Source organism: Gobius niger, assembly GCF_951799975.1.
Source record: "Gobius niger genome assembly, chromosome: 22".
Taxonomy (NCBI): Eukaryota; Metazoa; Chordata; class Actinopteri; order Gobiiformes; family Gobiidae; genus Gobius; species Gobius niger.
The window spans coordinates 5,236,917-5,254,973 of record NC_136873.1 but is presented as its reverse complement, the minus strand read 5'-3'; the positions used below and the strand labels follow the sequence as shown (position 1 = coordinate 5,254,973).

General features: G+C 39.5%; 1 protein-coding gene across 5 annotated transcripts in view; it reads right to left on the bottom strand.

The window, feature by feature from the left end:
• Positions 1-16,111: 16,111 nt before the first annotated feature.
• The window catches only part of tcf4 (transcription factor 4), a 207,657-nt gene continuing 205,711 nt past the window's right edge, over positions 16,112-18,057 (bottom strand). For 4 of the 5 annotated variants that reach the window (XM_079581248.1, XM_079581249.1, XM_079581251.1 and 1 more), the window contains 3 exons: positions 17,172-17,312; positions 16,376-16,391; positions 16,112-16,140 (listed from right to left, as the gene is read on the bottom strand). In XM_079581248.1, coding sequence (XP_079437374.1) covers positions 17,176-17,312 — 137 coding nt within the window. In that variant the 3' untranslated portion in view covers positions 16,112-16,140; positions 16,376-16,391; positions 17,172-17,175. Of the gene's footprint in view, positions 16,141-16,245; positions 16,346-16,375; positions 16,392-17,167; positions 17,313-18,057 lie in introns of those variants that run through there. The other variant, XM_079581247.1, reaches the window with a different exon arrangement.

Here is an 18,057-nt window from a genome sequence, read left to right as displayed (position 1 = left end):
CTATGATAGTTAGCACCAGAGGTCCCTATGCTAAAGTGGCTATGATAGTTAGCATCAGAGGTCCCTATGCTAAAGTGGCTATGCTAGTTAGCATCAGAGGTCCTTGTGCTAAAGTGGCTATGATAGTTAGCACCAGAGGTCCCTATGCTAAAGTGGCCATGATAGTTAGCACCAGAGGTCCCTATGCTAAAGTGGCTATGATAGTTAGCATTGAGGCTCCTTTTCCTAACTACTTCCTAACTGACTTACAAATTCGGAAGCTTCTTGTCATGGCGGACGCTGACGCACATCCGGTTTGGCGTAAGAGCTCTTGCCAATCTGCTCATTTCGGACGCAGCAAATGGAGAGGGCACAATCATAATAAGAGATCATATAATTAGATCATTATAGCCCCGTGGCCCCTGATGCTAATAGGATCCGTTAAGGAGTTAGGTGGATTTGAGCTTGAACACTGGGGGAGCCCCTGTCGTAGACCATGGGTGTATAGTTAAAGATCCATAGGACATCGCAGTTAACCCCAGAACAGTTAGGTCTGAAAGCACCTTGGGCTAATCAACAACAACAACATGGCAGCCAAAGGTCAGCCTAAACTTTTTCTCAAATGCAAATAATACAGACTCATGTGAATACTTTGATGATGTCAAGTTTAACAATCTCATGCAATCACTTTCTAAGAAAAACAAAATGTTTTCAGTATTACATCTAAATATACGCAGTCTTCCAAAAAATTACGAAAAGATGGTACATTATTTATCTTCTTTGAATCATGAGTTTTCAGTAATTGCTCTGACAGAAACTTGGCTGACTGAGCAGTCCAAAGAACTTGCTCTATATGAATTGACAGCCTATAACTCGACTCACTTTGTCAGACAATCAAGGTCTGGAGGAGGAGTTTCCATTTTTGTCCACAAAAATCTGGATTTTAACGTCCGACATGATCTCTCCGTGCAATTAAATGAAATACAAATCGAATCCGTATTCATAGAAATAATGTCTAATAATAGAACTAAAAATCTTGTAATTGGTAGTATTTACAGGCCTCCAAACACAGACGTTTTGAGCTTCAATCAATGCTTCTCAAGTACTTTGGAACTCATAAACAGGGAAAATAAATTGTGCTATATTCTTGGGGATTTTAATATTAATTTGTTCAAAAAGGAAACACATTCTGCTACAGATGAATTTTTAAATCATCTACATTCAAACTATTTTTTTCCTTCAATTACCAAACCAACAAGAGTGACAGGAAATTCTGCAACACTGATAGATAATATACTTTTTAACACATTAAACCATGAGACAAAGTCTGGAATATTATGTACAGATATTTCTGATCATTTCCCAATATTCCAAATGGTTGCTCATGGTTATATGCTTAATAAAGAGCCAGTTACCGGTTTCCGAGCATATAATACTGCTAACAAAATCAAATTCAAACAATTAGTGGAAAATCTCTCCTTTGAAAAAGTTTTTAGGGAAAATGATCCTAACTCAGCATATCAGATATTCATGCAAAAAATCAATGATGTTTTTGAGGGGTCCTTTCCAATTATAAAACCTCATGGGGGTAAAGTAAAAAAACAAAATCAATGGTTTACAAGTGAACTCCTAAAATCTTCACGCATTAAAAATAAGCTGTATAAAAAGTATCTTTCCTCCCCTTCCCCATTAAATTTAGCTACATATAAGTTGTATAAAAATCAATACACTCATCTTCTTAGGATAACAAAGAAAAAATACTTTAGTGATCACTTTCAAAAATCAGTGAACAATATTAAAGGTACGTGGAAAACAATAAATGAACTACTTCAAAGAAAAAGAGCTCCTTTAAACTATCCTTCAACTTTTAGAGATGGAAGTAGTACCTTTCATAATCCTTTAGATATTGCATGTAAGTTCAATAATTATTTCTCAAATGTTGGTGCTACTCTGGCTAAGAGAATTCGCCCCACAAATATCAATCCACTAGACTACATTAAAGGGACATTTTCTTCTTTTAGTGACTTTGAACCGCCTAATTCTAGTGAGGTTCAGGAAATCATTGCAGGCCTAAAAACATCTGCCCCTGGCCATGATGGAATAAGTGCTTCTATTATTAAAGATGTTGCATCTACTATTTCTGAACCCCTTTCTTATATTTTTGCATTATCTATGAAAACTGGCATTGTACCTTCTGAATTAAAAATAGCTAAAGTTGTACCTTTGTATAAAAATGGTGAAAATGCATCCTTCTCAAATTATCGTCCTATTTCCATATTGCCATGTTTTTCAAAAATCTTGGAAAAGCTTGTTTATCGAAGACTTCATCTACACTTAATTAAGAACAATATATTATATAATTACCAGTTCGGATTTCGCAAATATCATTCATCACACATGGCCCTTATTGAACTAGTGGATAGAATTCATAGGGCTTTGGATAAAAAGGAATTTGCAATTGGTGTAGTTTTAGATCTATCTAAAGCTTTCGACACCGTAAACCACGATATTCTGCTTCAAAAACTGCATAAATACGGATTCAGGGACAATGTCTATATCTGGCTGTATAATTATTTAACTAACAGAGAACAGTATGTCTGCATGAAAAACTATGAATCTAAAAGGAATTCCGTGGAGTATGGTGTACCACAAGGTTCAATTTTGGGACCATTGTTATTTATTATCTATATTAATGATTTTGCTTCTGTTTCTACGACCACCTTTCCAGTTCTTTTTGCTGATGACACCAATCTATTTATTTCTGACAGGGATTTAAAGGCTCTGATTAAACATTTAAATCATGATCTTCAAAATTATTCAGAATGGTTCAGAGCGAATAAATTGTCATTAAATGTTAATAAATCTAATTTTATGTTGTTTGCTGGTAATAAAACATATGATAAAGATCAAATTAAAATCTATATTAATAATGAAGAAATAAACAGTGTGTCATCGACATGTTTTTTAGGAGTTCAGATTGACGATAAACTGTGCTGGAAGGAACAGGTCGAAAAAGTTTGCAAAAAGATAACTAAGTCTATTGGAATCATAAGTAAAATTAGAAACCTAGTAAATCGTAAATGTCTGTTAACACTTTACTACAGTCTTGTTTATCCCTATTTAAATTATGGTAATATTGTTTGGGGAAATACTTTCACCACTTACCTAAACAAAATTTTCATTCTACAAAAGAAGTTTGTCCGTATAGCTACTCTTTCCAAACCTGATGCTCCAAGTGCACCTTTGTTTTTTGAAATGAAACTCTTGAACATTTTTGATATAAATACTTTAATGACTTGTACCTTTGTATTTAGATCACTGTATGATAAGGACTGGCCTTCGTATATAAAACATTATTTTATGCATAACCATCAGGTTCACTGTTATTCTACAAGGCCGGCTCTAAAACGGCCCCTTCATCTGCCGTTATATAAAACATCTCGTGATCAACGGTCAATTAGATATGATGGAGTTAAAGTCTGGAACAGACAGATCCATCTTCTGGATTCCTCCACCTCATTATACATGTATAAAAACAAACTAAAACAAAAATTAATGGCTGAGTATTTGTCTTGAGTACAGAGCAGAGACTCATAAAGGAAATGATTGTATGAGTATTTTATATTTGACACGTTGTATTTGTATTTGACTCTGTATTTTTGTACTATGTAGTGACTTTGTGTGGTTGTATGTACTGCCGCAGCTGATTCTTATTTAATTGTTTACTTGGGAGTGGTGTTGTTATAAGCCTAATGGCTTCTACCTCTCCCATGCACATGCTATTATTATTATTCATTATTTTGTTGTATATTCATACATCCGAATGGATGCTTTTTGTGTTCTTTTTGACTAGTTGTGCTAAAGTGCTAAATAAAAAAAATAAAAAAATAAATAAATAAATAAATAAATAAATAGTCGGATTAGACTTCACACGTAAACATACCGAGTCTGTTAGAAGAAGTAACAGTGATTTCACTTTTTACCCCAAACTCTATAGTTTAAGTACGCTACTTTGGGTTGACGAGAGAACATAGTCTAATGTATATAAGAGCTCTTATGTTGGCAAAGTAGTTAGTACTGTCACGGTTTAAAGTAAAATGAAGAAAGAAATGGCCCAAAAATGCAGACTGCAACAAAACTGATTTAATACGTGCAAAAATCCAAACAAGAAACTGACAAAAAGACAAACTCAGACAGGGACATGAAGACAATGAACTGACAAACAAGGGAAACACAGGGGTAGAAATACATGAGGAAACGGGGCACAGGTGAGAAACATGAGGGCGGGGCAGGGCACAACGAGAGGGAAGTCAAAAGACATGTCAAAATAAAACACCAAGGACATAAACACAAGAAAACAAACCAAAACAGGGCAACAGAAAGCAGACCATGACGCTTATACTGATAAAGATGTTGTTAAGGTTTAATGGCTGATCTGTGTCTCAGCTCAGACTGAATTAAATTTGCAGTAATTACACAACTCTCACAAATCTTGTTTGTTTCAGCTAGAATGGTTAAAACTGCACTTTTTTTTATTACTCTAGGCCAATAGGTTGGGTTCATGTGACATCACAGTTTAAAATTGAGGTGGAGGCCAACTGAAAATTCCATTGCGGTAACCATGGCTCAAAATGCAGATTACTACTCTTATGCTAATTGCTAATTCCTCTGTAATTCTCGAGCCAAATCACATGGAAGAAAAACTGTCACAAAGTTCGAAGTCCTCTCTTTCAGCTCATATGAACCATGGTCTAGTTATTTCATCATAAAGGCGTCCAAAAGTGGAGACAATATTCAAAAACATATTGGTGATTTTGGGTGGTAGAAAGGACTTTCAGCCATAAAAAAAATATATGGTTTGTCTGGGAATCAAATCTCTATTAAGTGATGATCTGGGAAAACATTTGGACATTTTCATTTGGGAAATTTCTTTCAAAAACTGTTTTGCTCCTTAGTCGTATTGCTGATTTGCAGATGACATCACTCTAATCATTCTAAAGGCCTCTACTATTATATAGAGGACATTTTTGAGGACATTTTTGGTCTTGTACAGAGAGATCATGGACCCAGTGACTGATATTAATGATATTTGTTTAAATTCATATATTTTCTTTTTAGCTACGACTACGAGGAAAAACTGGCTCCTGCAACCCAGCAATTAGCACCTTCCCTCCAACTGAAATAGAATCCTAAAACGTGAACGCAACCTATACCTAACAATGTGCTTCGCAAAAAACAGGACCTTCAACAAAACCAAAATAACTATGATCATAATAATCTCTCTCTTAGTCTCCTGTACTTATGTGACAGAACATTACAACAGTTCAAACACACAGAAGTGCCGCGCATTTTTCTTTGACTGCTTCATCACATCTGCACAGCAAGTCATTTTTCTGTTTACAGTTCAAACATTATATTTGAAGTATGTTTGAACATTTAAAAAGGACAATATCTCTGTGCTGTCGTTGATGACCTTTAATGGAATGAAGTTTTGTTGCAGATGTTCATCAGAATGGACCTCACATCCTCGGGGTTTCACTCCTGCCGTTCATTTGGCCTTCAGTGAGAACCTTCAAAGAGGTGGATGAGCAGCGAGTGATGAGGCTGGAGGTTGTGCTCTTACAGAAAAAAGACGATGTGTTTGTGGGTTGTGGAGACGACACAGACTGACAGATGGATGCTCAGCTCGTTCAGCACTGTGATTCTTCTGCAGTGACGAGGACACGCAGCATGTCGTCAAACATTTTTGCTACAGATGCTTCCAATACCAATTGGAACAAGGCAAAAAACGATCTGAAAGTTGAAAGTTGATATTCATACATATTTTACCTTTCAGTGACCCAGCGGATGCTTGGGTGGTTAGCATGGTGCCTTTAGGACGCTCCTGGATCAATTGTTTTTTAGGTTTTCACTGCTGATTGAACCATATTGGTTACGTACTATAGATACAGACAGCATTGCGTCATAGAAGGGGGCGTGGCCTCATCAAGGGGGAAAACAGACTCTTTTGGGAAACACTCTTTTTAGCAATTTTCTGACGAAATATACACTTATTTATCACATACAAATAGAGTCAAGTCTAAATCGGGTCCATATGGATGTTTATTCACAGCAGATTGTTCAGTAGAAGCGGAAAAACTGCAGTCGTAGCTAGCGCTAGCTAGCGTTAGTGTAACTGAATGGAAAGGGGCTAGTAAGCGTCCATAACTTTAAATGCATGTAAACAATACTTCACTTTTTCTAGCAGGAAACACAGGTTTTTAACAGGCTTAATAATGACAGAGACATGGCATTTGCTGTATGTTACTTCATTTAATAATAAATACGTTTCTCTTTTGGTATTTTTGGTTAAAAAGGAAAATTATGTTGGACGCACGCACATTATCTCCAAGGCACATACTTCGACAGAATTGAAATCATGAGCAGTACAGGAGAGGCAATGGAAGAGCTGGAGATGCTTCCGAAGGGGAGGCTTGACTGAACCAGGAACCTATAGAGAAGCAGGTTTGGTTTTGACCGCTAAACCAATGTACAGGCTAAAGTTACTGGCATACCGGGGGTAGGCGCAGAACCTGGCACGCCACAGGTCTTGTACACAAACGCCCCATCACACACACGAGGAGTCCAACGCCGAGGCCACTAAGACACACACCACCTGTTAGCTCTGACGAACATTCACGCAGACTAGCCTGCGTACACTCAAGCGCCTTTTATAGGTGAACCTGGGGTAGCTACCCCATACTGCCACATTAGCATTAGCACGATGCTAATGCTATTTTTTAGCATTAGCTAAAAAAGCATTTATGGATTGTTGAACCTCTTTGCTCCTCTCCATGTTTTTGTATCTTTATTTAGTAGAAAACTATATTCATAATTCAGCATTTGTTGAAGGGGCTAGATGCAAGTTGGCCATTTTATGCTCACTACTGCCACATCAGGTCTTATGTGTAACTGCAGCTTCTATGTTAAGCTCGTGCATGACGGCACTTCAGACCCGAAGTAAGAACTTTTTGAGTGACAGTGCAGGATTTTAGAGGCAGTTGTGGTGAACAGGTCTGAGCTCATTCTACACATTAGGACATGGCTGAAAAATGTAAACTCTGTATAGTCCCTTTAAAGTAATTTTTGAATGATTAGAGAAAGTTTGGATTGTTGTTTTCCCCTTAACTGTTTTCAGACATGACCATATATGGGCGACTCCAGAGATGCCGTCTGTATCCATGCACTCCATTGATCCAGCGTCATAGGAGGAACTGGGATGGAAAGTAAAGGCGCCATGCTAACCACGCATGCACTGAAAGGTCAAATACGCACTAATATCAACACTTGTTTTTTTACATAAAAAGTTTTTAGTGCACCATTCATTTTGTGACCCCACCCTTACGTGTGCTACATTATGTTTAATATATTGCCAGGTTACGGGGACGGACTGGGACTGAAAAACAGCCCTGGACTCTGACCATCCTGGCCCAAATTAGCGTAATTGTGACTTCCACAAATACACATTTTAACCTCCCCCCGCCTTAACATTAACGAGTGCATTTTCCCCAGTTCGGCTTTTTATTATTATTTTTTGGATTGGCATCATCAGCAAAAAGAACGGGAAAGGTGGTCGTAGAAACGGAAGCAAAATCATTCATATAAATAATAAATAATGTTGGTCCCAAAATGTAACCTTGTGGAACACCATGCTCCACGGAATTCCTTTTAGATTCATGTTTTTTTTATACTGGGCTTTACCCAAATCTAAAAGCTTCTCGACTGGAGATCAACAATGTAACGCCTCATTTGAAAGCTAAGACCTACAAAAGTGATGGAAACTTTTCGTCACGTCGCAACATTTTTGAACTATATCATTTTTTGTCCGTGTTTTTCTCACGTTTTTGTTGACTTTTCATCCTCTTTTTCTCGCTATTTTGATGCTTTTCTTTTTTAGCTTTTAGATTTGGGTAAAGCTCGGTTGAGGCGGGACATATGGCCAGTCCGCCCCTGCCAGGGTTATGAAAATGCATATTAAAAAGCAACAGAAAAGGAACACACAACATCATCTTTGTACTTCAGGTTTTATGAATATTTACACAATTCAGCAAAAAGTACAAATGACATGAGGCTGTGAGATTTCAGCCCAGACATTTTTCTCTTTGAACCCCCCCCCCCAAAAAAAAAGAAAGCACTGATTTTTTTTTCCGTTTTTCGTTTTGTTCGGTTTCAACACACACACACACACACGTAGGATTCTCAAATGCATGAACGAAAATACAAGAGACAAAGGAACAACGGTATACATGTAAAAATAGAAATTTTACATACACAATTTTAAAGAACACGTATTTGTTCATTGCATACAGTTGTCTAAAAAGCGCGTGGGGGGGAACTTCCCCCGACGGGCCCTTGCGCGGGGGAGCCGCCGCCGGGACCGTCCGAACGTCCAGTGAAGATGCAGAAGGAGCCGGAGCAAAGGGGCATCTTCTTCTTTTGCTTTCTTGTACATCAATGTCAATCCATTGTCGAGAAACGGACCCACACTTTCAGTGGACATATCATGCAAAATTGTACTGATACTTTTCTATCAATGGAAATCATGTTGTTTTTTTGCCTGGAAATGAGAGTAAGGAATGAGCGGCGGGAATTATGGGTGAAAAAGTGCAAATACAAGCTCTCAATTTTAGACTAAATGAAGGAAAATATGAGATTTAAAGGTCCTTAGCCACAGCAATAATAGACTTTTCTGTGTTGAGTTGGTCATTGGGGGCATGTTTTGTGTTGTTGGTAAGAGTATAGGCCGAAATGTTACACAATGTACCTTTAATTTGAGTCACTGAAACTAGGGCTGCTCAATTATTGAAAAAAATTGAACGATTATTTGTTGCCTTTAAAAAAAAAGTATTTGTATAATTATGAATCAAAAAACTATGCTGAATATTTTCTGAACAGTCATAAAAGTACAAATGATTTCAAGTTTGCCTCGATTAAAGAGAGGTCTCTGTTTCACACCTGCCCCCTGCTGGCCAGCCCTCACACCTGCGCAAGCAAACCGAGCAGCGCGGCCTGATGACATCATCACACAGCGCCGTTTGTTTTTATGTCAGGCAAAATGCGAAGGGAAAATAATCCCAGTGCCAGAAAAAAAACAAAAAACATTCAGATTATGCTAATTTTGTAATCGTTTAGTGTAATAATCGAAATTGTAATTGAATTTCGATTAATTGCACACTTTTATAAGTCACTTATAAAAGGTCTTTTTTAGAGTGACTACTTTCATTATTTATTATCAAATTGCTCTCATTGTAGATGGAATGTGATTTTTTTTCCTCCTCAATTTGCGCACCATCCTTGACACATTGTACCTACCAAATGAAGTACAATGTACTGTAAATAACTTGTACCTGTACTGCCCTACAAAGGAAAAGTGTCTGTGTATCAAAAGGCCACTCAGCGTCGTGCGTTAAAACTGTATAATGCATTTTTTAATCCTTGCTTAATTCAGTCTTAGAGTCTGAAATAAGCTGTTTTTTAGTGGAAAAAATTGTAAAAATGTAATTTTCGCCTTATTTTTTGACATTCAAAACTCAATAAATGGGGCTTTAGGGATTAAATAATAAAAAATCCCTCTGAAAAAATCTTCCAAATATTGTTCAGTCCAAGGCTGGAAAATGTGAAGTCTTTAGGTCCGACTGACGTGGACATAGTGTCGCCACAATGACAGAAATGTGTGTTTTGAGAAAAAGGCCCTTGAAATTGCATTCTCCCATATAAGTCTATGGGGGAACATTGAATCAGCGCAATATTTAAACATGTTATTGTGAAGATTAGGCATATTTTCTGTTTCCGGGTGAAAGCTTGTATGTTCAGAGACCAATCTGGCCCAAAACCTGAAAACTGAAAAAAATGAGTTTTGCCTGTAGTGTCTCCCCTTAAATGCACCTGTAACTCGTTTTATTTGAATTGTAATGACCAATATATTGTGTAAGTAGTGTGTTATATTCCTTAGGTTCTATAGGTTCAAATCTCACGGACTAGACGACTTGCTAAGTGTCCACATACAGTATGTAAGGATCGAACGCCGCTTCTCCTTTGTATTTCTATTTGCACAATGTATCAAGGGTAGTGTAAAACTTTTAAATCAAGGGCAAATATTGAGATATTGGGACTTTGGGGGCTTTAAAAATGCACAGAATGCTTTCTCGGTGTCTCTATTACACTTGAGCAGAAGAAAAACAAAAATTAGACAGGCTCACTCAGAACAATGTGGGAAAAACACGACTCCTGGTCTGTTGTTGAAGTGGGAATGTTGTAGCACGGTTAAAAGTTGATTTTAGCATGATATGTCCATTTACCAAACTCCATTATGTGGAACCTATGGGCACAGTTGTAAACATACATCACACAAATAAACAAACACCAAAGTCATAATAATACTTTTAAAAGTCATCGATCGGAAAATAATTCAAAATGAGTTTAAATGAAATAACAAAAAAAATGAGAAGAGAGATGAGTTTACAAAGTATGAGCACACTGGATAAACATCTGACCGCTGTAAGGACCATGGAAATAGGAAAGGCGTCGTTTTTTGGACTATCCGAACTTTGGAAAAAAAAGATTGTCCCGATAAAAGAGTGGCATTTCCACCGACTGCACTTCGAACACCTTTTCAAAGATATTTTTTTTCTCAATCATTGCCCAGTGTTCATCGCCACAACCCGTGATTTAAAACAAAAAACTCCTCAGACAGTACAGGGAATGCAGGACATGACCAAAGAAGTGACCGCCCCTCTCTGACCACGCGTCTAACCCACACACACATGCTCATTGCTAGCCTGGCAAGTCAGCCTGTATCAGCCTGGAAGACAGTCTGGGATGGAGCTGTTTGATTCGGACAAAGGCGGGCTGGACCGATCGCCCATATATGGTCATGTTTGAAAACAGTTAAACAGTTAGACTTTCTCTAATTACTCAAAAACGACTACTACTACTACTAACAAATGCTGAATTATGAATATAGTTTTCTACTAAATAAAAAAATAAAGACATGGAGAGGAGCAAAGTGGTTCAACAGCCCATAAATACATAAAAAACGGAGAATGCTAACATGATGCTACATGTTAGCATCGGGCTAATGCTAACGGTTAGCTAGCGCTAGCTACAACTGCCGTTTTTTCACTTCTACAGAACAATCTGCTCTGTATCTGGAATATGAACTTATTTATCACATACAAATAAAGTCAAGTGTAACTCGGGCACATATGGATATTTTCTGTAGAAGTGAAAAAACGGCAGTTGTTGCTAGCGCTAGCTAACCGTTAGCATTAGCCCGATGCTAACATGTTGCATGATGTTAGCATTTTCCGTTTTTTTATGCATCTATGGGCTGTTGAACCACTTTGCTCCTCCCCATGTCTTTGTATCTTTATTTAGTAGAAAACTATATTCATATTTCAGCATTTGTTAAAGTAGATTTTGAATAATTAGAGAAAGTTTCGATTTTTTTCAAAATTGTTTCCTCCTTAACTGTTTTCAAACATGACCATATATGGGCGATTCCAGAGATGCCGTCTGTATCTATGCGTCACTTTCAGCCCTTGGCGTTCATAGATAAACATGGCCACGCGTCACACAAGGGGGCGTGGCCTAGCCGATGGGGAAGGAAGCTCGTCATGGGAGTCACACTACAAAAAGTATCAGTATAATATCTGATACTATAATATCAAGCATTGGCTTAAATGACTTGAATTGAGGAAATGTATCTTGTTTTGAGCGGTTTTCACTCATTTAGACACTTTTCCTGATCGGACCGAGTTTACTTTGCTTGTTTGAGGACATTTCAGACCAGTTCTTGGGTAAATCTCGCTTTGAAATAAGAAAGTCAAATCGCCAATGAGATAAGACCAATTTTCTTTCCCCATTGGCAAAGAAAATGACCTGAAATAAGGACGAAATGTATCGAAACGAGTCAGAAACATCTCAGAACAAGTGAAATAATCCAGGACAAATGCCCAAGAACTTCTTAACTAGTCAAAACAACTAAAATTTGGATTATTATGCTCAAATTGTTTATACTGATCTAGTCAAAATCGGGTCAGTGTGAATGTTTTGACACAGCCAGTTGTCCAGCGTTAGCAGATGGCATGAAGCTAACGTTAGCATCATGGTTAGCATTCTCCGCTATCTGTGTATTTATGGGCTATTGAACCACTTTGCTCCTCTTCATGTCTCTGTATCTTTATGTAGTATTGCATGTATTTATAATTGAGCATTTGTAAAGTAATGGTGCAGTAATGGATGAAAGATTAGTTTTTTCTCCTCCTTCTGGCAGCTTTGAACATGACCATGTATGGGCAATTTTAGTTTGGGATGGAATGTTTTTGTAATTTACTGTTACCATAAAAAACCCGCCATGTTTTTGAGCACTAGAAAATGTTGTCCTTTGACTAATATTGGTTAAAAACTGTATAAAAAGTGTGAGGACAAACCCATGGAACAACTCCGTTAGCTGCCGTGTCACTATATATATGGAGCACACTGTATTGTCTATATGTTTAAAATGTGAACAATGGCAGTTGGACCCGATTTCTTTGATTCGAGTACTGACTACATTGCAGCAAGAGCCTGATTTAATCAATGTTATGCACTGAAATGTGTCTTTCTTGTGATATTTTAAGCTTAGATATATCCAGTTGTGTCGGACTCTCCTTGTGCAGACAGGCGACTGCTGTGGTGTTCTTGTGAGTGCTCGGTTGTGTGCCTCGAACCATCTCAAATCTTACATTCTCCAGGCCTGGCGTTGGAGGAATTTGTCCTGGTTTACACTCTATGGACAAGTTTGTGTCATGGAGGGCCAATTTTCTTCACTGCCAAAACACCGAGGGCCGAAACTGACAATTTTAGCCCAAAGTAAAGCACCTTTTCTCTACAAATATAAGTTTTGCTCATAATATATGACCTAATGGGGTGTTTAGCTGGGAAAATATTGACAGTATTTTCCACATTTTAGAGTCCTTTTCATGTATTTGGTCTCTGGTTTACGAATAAATGGTTCTTCAAAATTCTCTTGGGGGCCAAAGGTTTTATGCTGGAGGGCCGAATTTGCCTAGCCCTGCTCTATGCACTACAAAAAGTAAATATCAATGGCTTGAATGACTTGAATTGAGGAAATGTATCTTGTTTTGAGCGGTTTTCACTCATTTAGACACTTTTCCTGATCGGACCAAGTTTGCTTTGCTTGTTTGAGGACATTTCAGACCAGTTCTAGGGTAAATCTCGCTTTGAAATAAGAAAGTAAAATCGCCAATGAGATAAGACCAATTTTCTTACCCCATTGGCAAAGAAAATGACCTGAAATAAGGACGAAATGTATCGAAACGAGTCAGAAACATCTCAGAACAAGTGAAATAATCTAGGACAAATGCCCAAGAACTTCTTACCTAGTCAAAACAACTAAAATTTGTATCATTATGCTCAAATTGAGATGTTTATACTGATCTAGTGAAATACTTTTTGCAGTGTGGTATACTGTTTGCCTTGATTTAGTTTAGTTCTGTTAAGACGCCTTGGTTTTGTCCCCCTGTTCATCACATTAAGATCAGGAAATACAGAAATGTGTGTGCTCTGACTTTTTTCCCGACAAAAACGGAGGTTTACCGAAGCTTTTACTCGACTTATATGCCAAACTGACCACAATCGACTGTGTCACGTCCATGTTTCTCTGATTGGTTCTCTGCGCTTGACTTTGCCCTTTTTAGTCCAGCCTCTAGTCTCAATTTGAAATCCAAACCAGGCGGCTCAATCCCAGTCCGTCTTCCCGTGTATCTAACACAAGGAGTGGGTCAGGCTCGCGAGATTGCATCATTCTGCCTCTCTGTTCCCTCAAAATCCTTTTTTTAATTCCTTTTATTTCATCATTGTACCCAGGTTTGCGTATAAAAACCCCACCTGCATAGAACCTAAGAACAAACAAAGACGTTGCGAAGCATTTGCATTCTGTATGAGAGCGGGTCGTCCTCTTGCGAATGGTAGGATTTTCTAAAGGCACATTGGTGTGAGACGTCCGGCTTGCATCTGTGGAACTATATGGGGCGCTTTGTCTGGGCAGGAGTCCAGAGACAGGAAAAGGTTTGTCCACAATCATTACAACACTAAATATTACAATAGAAATATATGGAGTTTAATCGACTTAGTTTTTCTTGAGCTTTCAACCATGTCTTCACCAAAAACACACCTAGAGTTGAGCAGAAGTGTCTCTATGTTTTGTTTTTACTAACTGTACTTCGATTGAGCGGTGTTTTTGTTGAGGAAAAGTCTCCAGTAAAGAAAAAACAAACAAAATGACATTAGCAGCGTATTTTGTCCCCTTTTAAAGCTCAACGGGCTCATTCACAACAATGGCCGAGGCTGGTTTGGAGGCTGGTTGTTTTCGGGGTAGACCAAACATTCCCATATTCTACATTACACTGACCTTAACTACTTTTGGAGGGCAGGGAGTGTGCGAAACACCACTCGAGGAATGTTTCGGATTAATGTACAACACTAGAACAGGGTCAAAAGCTAAAAAAAAAAAAGGGATATCATTTTTTCCGCCCATATGATGGAACCTTTGACGGCTGGAATTTGTAGATTCTTCTAATTTCAGTGGACTTGTCTCTGGTGGACGTGGTTTTGGTGGACTTGGTAGATTTGGTGGACTTGGGCCTGGTGGACTTGGGCTTGGTGGACTTGGGTCCGGTAGACTTGGTGGACTTGGGTCTGGTAGACTTGGTGGACTTGGTGGACTTGGTTTTGTAGGACTTGGTAGATTTGGTGGACTTGGGTCTGGTAGACTTGGTGGACCTGGTGGACTTAGGCCTGGTAGACTTGGTGGACTTGGGTCTGGTAGACTTGGTGGATTTGGTGGACTTGGGTCTGGTGGAATTGGGTCTGGTGGACTTGGGTTTGGTGGACTTGGGTCTGGTGGACTTGGGTCTGGTGGACTTAGGGTCTTGTGGACTTGGGTCTGGTGGACTTGGTGGATTTGGTGGACTTGGGTCTGGTAGACTTGGTGGACTTGGTGGACTTAGGTCTGGTGGAATTGGGTCTGGTGGACTTGGGTTTGGTGGACTTGGGTCTGGTGGACTTGGGTCTGGTGGACTTAGGGTCTTGTGGACTTGGGTCTGGTGGACTTAGGGTCTTGTGGACTTGGGTCTGGTGGACTTGGGTCTGATGGACTCAGATCTTGTAGACCTGGTGGACTTGGGTCTGGTGGACTTGGGTCTGGTGGACTCAGATCTTGTAGACCTGGTGGACTTGGGTTTGGTGGACTTGGGTTTGGTGGACTTGGGTCTGGTGGACTTGGGTTTGGTGGACTTGGACTTGGTGGACTTGGGTCTGGTGGACTTGGGTCTGGTGGACTTGGGTCTGGTGGACTTGGGTCTGGTGGACTTGGGTCTGGTGGACTTAGGGTTGGTGGACTCAGATCTTGCAGACCTGGTGGACTTGGGTCTGGTGGACTTAGGGTTGGTGGACTCAGATCTTGCAGACCTGGTGGACTTAGGGTTGGTGGACTCAGATCTTGCAGACCTGGTGGACTTGGGTCTGGTGGACTTGGGTCTGGTGGACTTGGGTCTGGTGGACTTGGTTCTGGTGGACTTGGTTCTGGTGGACTTGGATTTGATGGACTTAGGGTTGGTGGACTAAGATCTTGTAGACCTGGTGGACTTGGGTTTGGTGGACTTAGGGTTGGTGGACTCAGATCTTGCAGACCTGGTGGACGTCCGTGTCCTCATATGGGCTGTTCCTCCAGGCTCTTGTGCGTTCTTCACTGGGCTGAGCTCCTTCCTGGTCGCTCCTCATGACTCCACAAGGTGCTGATGAACAGCTTCAGTCTGTGCTCTTTTTTAGATCCGTTTTACAAAAGAGTCTTTAAAACACTGATATGTTTTTTCTTTAGTCACCTTTCTCGTGTGCTCTTTGCACCTTTTAGACCATTTTAACTTTTTTCATATATATATATATATTTCATTTATACATGATATCTTTACATATATAAAAGCATTTGTAAAAGTGGGAATGCTGATAAAATGGAACGCAGAAGACTGTTCTAGTTATCCACAAGTGGAGGCAGTCTGTTTTCTGTATCTGTGGGAGAACCATTGGTCCAGTAGGCTCCGCTCGGGTTCCGCTCGGGCTCCGATCGGGCTCCGCTCGGGCTCCGCTCGGGCTCCGCTCGGGCTCCGCTCGGGCTCCGCTCGGGCTCCGCTCGGGCTCCGCTCGGGCTCCGCTCGGGCTCCAATCGGGGGGGTCCGCTCGGGCTCCGCTCGGGCTCCGCTCGGGCTCCGCTCGGACTCCAATCGGGGGGCTCCGCTCGGGTTCCGCTTGGACTCCGCTCGGGCTCGGGCTCCGCTCGGGGGGGTCCGCTCGGGCTCCGCTCGGGCTCCTAGGACCTAGACACAGAGCATAGTGTTCACCACTCAGCAGAAAGGAATATCTTTATTAGTTAATATTTTCCTTTTATTTGATTCATTTTCATATAAAAAGAAGGCATTTTATTCATACAAATGGCCAAATTTGCATTTACTTTCAGCTACAAAATGAATATAATGGATAGACGCAGGTTTAGATATATGGTTTTATTATGTGGATGATGAAATAGGGCAAAGTAATTCAAAGCAATTCAAAGTGCTGTGAAGCACTTTGAATTGCCTTGTGTATGAATTGTGCTCTACAAATAAACTTGCCTTGCCATGAAAAATAAGATATTTTTCCTATTGTAAATGTTAAGGGCTGTTCTTGTTTTGCCATTTACCTTTATGTAAGTGGTATTTGCCCATAATTGTCATGATATTATAAAATCTAAAAAGTTCCTTCGGCAAGTTGTCATTACCAAAAAGAATTTGCTCTAACTTTAATTGTGTCCACACCTGATCCTGACGCATGAAGTTTGTGCTTTCATAGATCTGACTTCTTCATGTCTTTTAGTGCCATCAAGTGGTCACACCAGGCATTGCAGCTCATAGGAGTTCAGCTGCTCAAAGTACCTGTACTAACTTTGTTTAGAGGCATAGAAAAGTTATATTCTTTGTAAAAAAAAAAAAAAGAGAGAAGAATTACATCATCACTGCTATCAGAAGAACCTCTGATTGGAAAACAAACTGAGGAACAACAACTTCTATTGACTCGTAGTAGCTGAAGATTATATTTGTTCTGCCGTAGGATGCACTGACCATTCTACATGTGTCCCATGGAGCCGTCTGCACCCATGGCGTGGTGGGCGCTGGCCAACGACAGCGGGCCGTCCGTTGCCACGGTAACCTTCTCCTCCTCGCGCCGCTTTAGGCACGCCGCCTTCGGGTTGAGGTTTCTCTCTGCACAGACGGACACACACACGAGAGGAAACTGTAGTGTCAAACAGTCAACAGCAGTGGTTTACTTTTGATTCTTTGAAGTGTCAAATATATCAAGTATGTTTCATTCTGTGCCCTCGCCACTGCCCCCTGCGGGCCTGCACATTTTCTCCAGTTCGACTTTACCCCAATCTAAAAGCTTCTCGGCTGGAGATTACAGCCAGAGTTATGCCTCATTTTAAAGCTAAGACCTACAAAGCTGATGTTAACCTCTTAACTCCCGCCTGAACCAAGAGGATCCTCACGTCATCAGATTTTTTTCCATCATTTTTTTGTTGGGTATTCAACTCATTTTTGTAACTTTTTTGTCACATTTTTGTCATTTTTTCGTCCATTTTTTTATCATATTTTTGTCAATTTTTTATCACTTTTTGTCATTTTTTTGTCATTTTTTTGTCATTTTTTTGTCAAATTTTTATCCATTTTTTGACATTTTTTTGTCAATTTCTTGTGACATTTTTGCCACTTTTTCATCAATTTTTTGTCACTTTTTTGTCAATGTTTTCTCACTTTTTGTCACATTTCCATCATTGTTTTCGTCTCAGTTTTGTTGCTATTTTCACCGCTTTTTTCCAGAAGCTTTTGGACTGGGGTAAAGCCAAACTGGAGAAAATGTGCTCGGTTCAGGTGGGAGTTAAGTCACTTTTTGGTGAATTTTTGTCACTTTTTGGTTGAGTTTTTTGTCACTTTTTGTCATTTTTTTGTT